This window comes from Propithecus coquereli, unplaced genomic scaffold (assembly GCF_000956105.1).
Source record: "Propithecus coquereli isolate 6110/MARCELLA unplaced genomic scaffold, Pcoq_1.0 Scaffold288, whole genome shotgun sequence".
Classification (NCBI taxonomy): domain Eukaryota; kingdom Metazoa; phylum Chordata; class Mammalia; order Primates; family Indriidae; genus Propithecus; species Propithecus coquereli.
In genome coordinates, this window is record NW_012148485.1 from 2,248,442 (window position 1) to 2,255,482 (window position 7,041).

General features: G+C 39.1%; 1 protein-coding gene across 1 annotated transcript; it reads right to left on the bottom strand.

The window, feature by feature from the left end:
• Positions 1 to 3,619: 3,619 nt before the first annotated feature.
• On the bottom strand, positions 3,620 to 5,144 carry LOC105813705 (BTB/POZ domain-containing protein KCTD8). Its single transcript, XM_012648480.1, has 2 exons — positions 5,129 to 5,144; positions 3,620 to 4,970 (listed from the first exon to the last, which is right to left on the bottom strand). Exons 1-2 carry the CDS (start codon positions 5,142 to 5,144, stop codon positions 4,510 to 4,512), a joined length of 477 nt encoding a protein of 158 aa, XP_012503934.1. The 3' UTR covers positions 3,620 to 4,509.
• Positions 5,145 to 7,041: the final 1,897 nt, after the last annotated feature.

Here is a 7,041-nt window from a genome sequence, read left to right on the forward strand (position 1 = left end):
GTCTCTGCTTCTCAAGTAGGAGATGCCAAAATCACATTCATCCAAACTGCAATAAACTGTGAAATATTTTTAAAATACCCATTTTAGTAATCTCTCTGTGAGGGATCAGCAATGTAGGATCAATGAGTGGGATATGGCCTGAAAACACTGTAAAATGGCTTTTAGCAAGTCTAGGGAGGCAGGAATAATATTTATAAAGGACTGTGGATGAGATTCTTCCATTGAAAAGGGTGTTTATTAATATGCCAAAATCGTTATACCCACTGCGTGCCAGACACTGTCTACTAATTACTTTTCCCATTCAGAGGAAAGATCTTAACCTATATAAAACATCTTTCAATCTAATGAAAAAGGCAAATGAGCATCATTATTCTTATGCATTATAAAACATAAATGATAGGTACAGAAAGGAAGTTTTAAAAGTGATCTGAGATATCTGAGACTGTCATGATTAATAATTCTGCCCTGAGGAATTAAAGAAAGCTTTGAAGAGTAGGTTTCATTTGAATTGAAACATGTAGTATGAGCAACATTTCAAAAAGCAGGTAAAGAAATTTGCATGGCTTTGGGATTGAGGGTGGCAGGGGAGGTGATGATTTTAGGACCTAGATAGAGTCATAGCAAATCATAGTAGTTGGTGTTCAGAGTGTGCTTCTAGATGTGAATCTGGAAAGGGTGGGTTAGAACTATGGTAGGTCGCAAATTCTTTGCTGCTCTTCTCAGGAAGAAGAAAAGCATATTTCCGTTCCCCTTGAATTTGGAAAGGCTTGCTCTGACCATCTGAATAGAATGCAAGGGGAGTGATGTGTGAGCTTGGACCATGCCCTGAGAGGCCTGGAACGTTCTTCTAACACTGCCACGGCGTGAATAAATCTGAGCTAGGCTACTGCAGGGGACGTGTGCAGAACTGAGGTACCATGACTGAAGGCCGTCAATGGCCAAACACTGAGTAAAGCTATTATAGATTATTTAGCCCCTGCCAAATCATTAGAATTTTCCAGGTAAGCAAGCACAGGTGAGATCAGTGGAAGAACGGCCCAGCTGATGTCAGGCCAAAACGCCAATCCACAGAGTTGCAACCTGAGTCACGGCTGGTTTTTTAGCCACTACATTTTGGAGTAGTCCCAACAAAGGTAAGTGGATATGGAGACACTTTGTTGGGGACCTATGATGGACCCTATGAAGTGTTTGGATTTTATTCTATGAAAAGTCAGGAACCTTAAAATGACGAATACAACTGTGTCCACCTTCCCGCAACCTGACACAGCAGAGCAGTTATTATCTAAAAGCAGTTCACTGTAACCTTGATCCTGGCCTCAAGGGATCCTCCCGCCTCAGCCTTCCAAGTAGCTAGGACTACGGGCTTTGACTAGAGAGAGCAGACTTTTGCTGGGGCTTGTTTTGTCTGCACCTGTTGGTGTTTTCGGGTTACCAGCTTCTTTTGCTCTGGGTCCGCTATATATGAGACAAAAACGAAACCCAGGAAATTCGCCACCCCATATACCTTAGCCAGCTTTCCTCCTTCTTTCAGCTTTTCAGAATTTTCTTAAGTTTATTTTTATATAATGTCTGGAATTTTTTAATTGTACTCAGTAAGAAGAATGGGAAAAAATATGTTTACTCCATTTTTCCAGAATCAAAAATTTCACAATTGACTTTTATTTCCTTTTCTCATTTTAGTACTCAATGTTTCCACATGAACTAGCAACAGAATCACATCAGGTCACAAATTGAGTATCGACTGTATACCAAACAAAAGGTAAACCGTATGTGGGAGAATAAATACTCAACTTCGGTGCCTGGTTCCAGTCTTTCGACTTGTGGTGACTATCTGATTTTATCTTCTGAATCTTTGGAAAGGGAGTTTTATATATCAGTTTTAGCTCAACCCACTTTTAAAGTTTGGTGTCACCTTTTCCTTCAGGAGAGAGTCCTCATTCTAGCTGCCAACCTTGATACTGTTGTAACCCCAATTAAGGCCAGCCAGATTCTAGCCTCTGGGGAAAGCATAATGATCTAAGAGAATCAGACCGTAAGCTTCCTCCTGAAAGCAACAACTGGTAATTTGTGTTTCTTAAACATGTTATTGATCTTTGAGACAAATTCTTGGTGGATTGTAAATTCTCACTAGACTATTGTTGAAATGGATCATAGTTCAGATCTTTTATTCTAGTTTAGTAAGAAGGACTGCAAGGATAGACATTCTTCTCTTAGGCTACAGAGATATGGAGATCTGAAATAGTCCTCAGTTACCAAATTCTTTCCATTGCCTTCTATTTGAACTTTCGTGCTGGGAAAAATAGAGCAGGGTATTTTTCGGATCCATTCCTTGCCCTTTGCTGCTGTGCTTTGTACCACAAGGGAGAACACGTGTACAAATTACATTTTCTGGGCTCCTTTGCCAACTGGCTTCTACTTACACTGGAAAATGGAAGGTTTTGGCGGTAAGTTAGAATGTGGGATGAAGCAAGAAAGTGGGGTAATTTTCCTCCCCTCTCTGTGCTTTGGGAGGCATCTTTGAAAATGACTGTGACTCCTTAGAGGCTGTAGTTCTTAACGGAGAGCTTTCTCCTCTGTATTCCAAATTCTTCATCTCATAGTGCCAGCTCCACGATTTTATTGCAGTAAGACCACCACCTTCCTTGTTCCCTCCAGCTCTAGGAGTAGTGGTGATGCTTTACTTGAATAACATCATTTACACCTTCTCTATGATATTTTGATCCCTTTATTATCCCCATTATCTTGACAATCACACGAATAGCAAGTGGTAAAGGTGGGATTTGAACTGTGGCAACTGAACCACCAAGCTCCACCCACTGGCCAGTGCGCTGCGGCTACATCAAGCCGTGTGTGACTGCCAGCCTTCCCCAGATGAAATGCAGAACACGAGAAGAGCTCTTTTCCTAAGGTCTGATAGATAATTTAAGGTAAATCATGCATCCTGGTTTTCTTTACTAGTCCATAGCAGGTGATATTTTTTTACATAATGGTACAGTGAGAACTCTGAAAATACGTCCAGAAATAAACATATATATATATTTTTTAAATTTTGAGTTGGTGATGCTTATCTCTTATTATGCTAAAAGAAATGATACCACAAATGCTCCTCAAGTGTCATTGAGACTAACCACAGAGGAGACTGAATTTTATAACTGTTGAAGATATTTTTACCCTTTCTCAGCCTATTAAAGAAAAAATTTCATGATATATTTCTTTCTGTGGAGATGGTGAGGCAAAATTGTGTGGCTTATGATAAGAAAGCTTGTTTCCACATATACGACCAAGAAGAAATTACTTTTCATAAAGGCTGACTTTTTAGCTTGCAATGGACAGTTTTGTGTCTTGATTTGTAAGAGGTCACTTCCCAATTGTTCTTGGAAAGGCTTTCAATCTGGTTGTCAGCTAAAATAAAATTTTAGTGTATTCTCAGATGAGGTCTTTCTCTCTTGTGGGGTTAAGTGTGTATTAATCAATACCAAGGCTGTCTGGATCCAGCTCTATCTCCATTTTGAATTATGTTTAAACTCGTCAACATTAAGTCTAAATAGATCATTGAAGACAATTTAACAACTGAATATTTTTAAAGAAGAGCCAATGGAAATTAAGGAATTCTAATACATTTTCTTTTTTTTAATAAATACATAAAGCTCTTTACCATTCTCCTCAAATATTTTGATTAACATGATAATAGGATCTTTCGGAGCATCGTTATACCAATTTTCATAGCTTGATGTAAAAGATTCATTTCACAGAAATAATCATGACTAGCATTAATAGATGAATGTTGGTGCCATAACACAACAGTATAAGGCATATTTACACAATCTTATTGTACATAGACACCATACAGATACACAAAAAGTCACAGATCCGGAACAAAGAAAATTCAGTCTTCTAGACTGCTCACATTTATAGGCTTTGCCTAAAACTTTTTTTTTTTTTTTGCTTTATTTTTTGTATTTTTTTCTTTCCAAGCAACAAACAGATCTTCCCTATTTCTTGTGAGTTATTTGTAACATTGTGCTCATGCAAAAATAATACTTGTTTTATTGCATTAACATTTAGACAGTTTTGGATTTGGATCCTAAAACCATCACCTAAAATTTTACTTGATGTTCCTTCATCCACATTGTCATTTTAGTTGATGAGATATGATGGTTCGTTTTTGGTGAGTTGCAAAATGACACACATGTCCGGTTGACCACAGTTCAAAAATCAAGATTCTAAGCTTCTTGATCATGCACATTTTACTTTCATTCTTGCAAAATGGCTTGAATCAAATATACCATTTTAATTTAACGTTTATTGATTTCATTTTTCCCCCGTTTTTTTATCATGTTTCTAAAAACAACAACAAAAAAGAATGAAAGAAAATACTGTCCCACATCCACTGTTCACAAAAAGGAAGAGCAGCAAGAATCACACTGACCATTGTTAGGACGTCAGTCAGGTGGTGACACTGTAGTAAACATTGAATGCCATCAAAATACTGCAGGGATGGGACGATCACTATAACCCATACTTCTGCAACAGTTCAGACTGCCATTGGCGTTTGCGCTCTGGAAAATAATCTGGAATGTGGATTTTTTTAAAATCCTGAATACACTTTTTCATTTCTTCTTCCGCACTCAGCTTCTCACAGACTTTCTTTTTGGAAAGGTTTGTTTCCCGGGACTTGCTGATGAGCGTCTGAAAGAGTTCACTGTTTCTGCGTTTGTCTGGTGGGGGCATCCACTGCACGGGTGCTTTTTTGGAGGGGCGATCCAAGGTTAGGGTGTTGGGCTGGTGAGCGGTTGCCTGCTGGGCAGTGGGCGGGTTGTCCTGGGGGGTGCTCGCTTCCGAGTGGCTGTCGCAGCTGGAAGTAGACAGCTCATTACAGGAAGTCCCACTTTCACTTCCTTTATCGGTGACTTTGTCGTGTTTCCTATCTTCATGTTCCTGTTTGGGTGACACTATTTTCTGAGGTGGTCCTAAAAAAGAAAAGAAAAAAGGAGTAGAAGAGTTGAATAAGAAGCGAGAAGTTCAAATTAAATAAATTCTAAATTTTCTATTTTAAACTAAGAACATTTATTTTAAGAAAAATGCTCTTTGTGGCACTAGTCCACGTGTGAGGCACGGAACGCGATACCGAGGGCCTTTAGCATGCGTCGAAAGAGGTTGCTTGATGAGACTTTTTGCCATAATAGATCAGCAATAGCTTTATACTGAAAAAGAGATTTTTGTTATTTTAGTGACTAGCTCCTGAAATCTGAAAAGATATATGGGAACGTTTTGCTTGCCAGTCCTCTGTCTGGTTCACTAGACACTTGGCTCATCTGTGTTCTAGCCCCTGCACTAGGTGTCCTTTGTGTGTGTATTTTGCCACCGTAAAAGCAAGAAAGGGCCATCGCTCTTTTTCACAAAGTAGCAGTGCTTTCCTGGCCCAGAGCTGCAACGGCATCATTTATGCTTCCAAAGGGGAGGCTGGTTTAAATCTTATCCTTAGTCTCTTCATCTTGTTTCCTGTCTACTTTCTTGGGAAGAATTATGAAAGTGCTATAAGATATCTATGGGCCTAATATCACGGTGTGAAAATATAGTTGAAATATAGTATTCTCTTAAAATACAAGGCTTACAATTTGAGGTAAATTACCTAGGAAGACACTTTTCAGAAAGTGATAGTTTGCCAAGATAATTATTTCAAATACACAGCTTATTTCCAAGAGGGAGAATTTTTTATTCTCGTTGACACCACTGCAGGATTAGGACTTCTGTTTAACATTTATTGAACACTACCACACACCTAGAACTATAATAAAACCTTGATTAGTCCAACCATTCAGAGATCTCAGTTACCCAAATCTTATTTTTTTCCTTATAGTTAACTTTTATGAACAAGTTGTATAAAACAGAATTTGGGGGAAGGCATCAGTATTTTTACACAATTGCCCAGGGGGTTCGTTCTACTGCCAGAGTTAAGAACAACTGGTCTAATTCCAAGAGTCTCAACCTGGGCTGTGTACTGGAATCAACTAGAAAGCTTTAGATTATGGATATCTTGGAAACAACTTCAGACATCCCGATTTAAGGTGTGCCACCCAGCCCTCAGGCCACTTAAGAGATGCAAGTGGTTTCAGTGTATAGCCAAGGTTAGGAAGTATTTCTCAGTCTAATATATTAATATATGAAATGAGTTAGTAACTGACATGGGTAGTTTATTTTACTCAGAAGGGTGAGGAGACAAACCTACACAAATACTGTTCATAAAAGCAGCTCCTATGTGCAACATATTGCTGTTGCTACACCCATTTTCCTATTTAAAATTAGAAGAAACAAACGTTGATACCAAATATTTAGTTGAGTGAGATTAAAGGTTTTAAAAAGCTTTACAACTTTCCAGCATTATGGAAATATTCCATATCTTGATTTTGGTCAAGATATTCCATATCTTGATTTTGACTGTATACATTTGTGAAAACTGATAGAATTGTATACCTCAACTGGGTAAGTTTTTTCATACATAAATTATACCTCAACCTGACCACACCCCCAAAGAAAACAGTAAAAATTTAAAGTATATGTACCTATTTGAGGGAAGGTCTTAACCAATATTTCAACCTTCCTTTGTCAGTAACACAGTAAAACTGTAACCAATGCCGATGCATGTAATTGTTTAGTAAGAAAGTGCACTAATACATTTCAGAAGTATTTACAACCACAGATTTTTTAAAAAGTTGTTTGTTTGTGTTTGTTTTGTTTTAAGCCTATGCAATTTTTGTTTGCTCTCGGGGAGAACGGGGGTGAGGCTCAGGGCCGGGTGGAAGAGATGGACGGCGAACACCGTGCTGGACTTTCCCACGTCCATGCCCTAGCGCCTCTGCCCCGAGCGGCAGGCGTGTGGACTCTAAGCTCCCTTGCCTTCTGTGTTCCAGCTGGATTCAGCCAAGGGCAAAGACTAGCAGGACAACGCCCACCCACGCCAGGATTGTCGTGACCTGGTTGTATCCCAGGAACGGGGCCCAGCCCTGTCAGGCGGCTCCTTCCATCTCCCTCTTCCTTCTC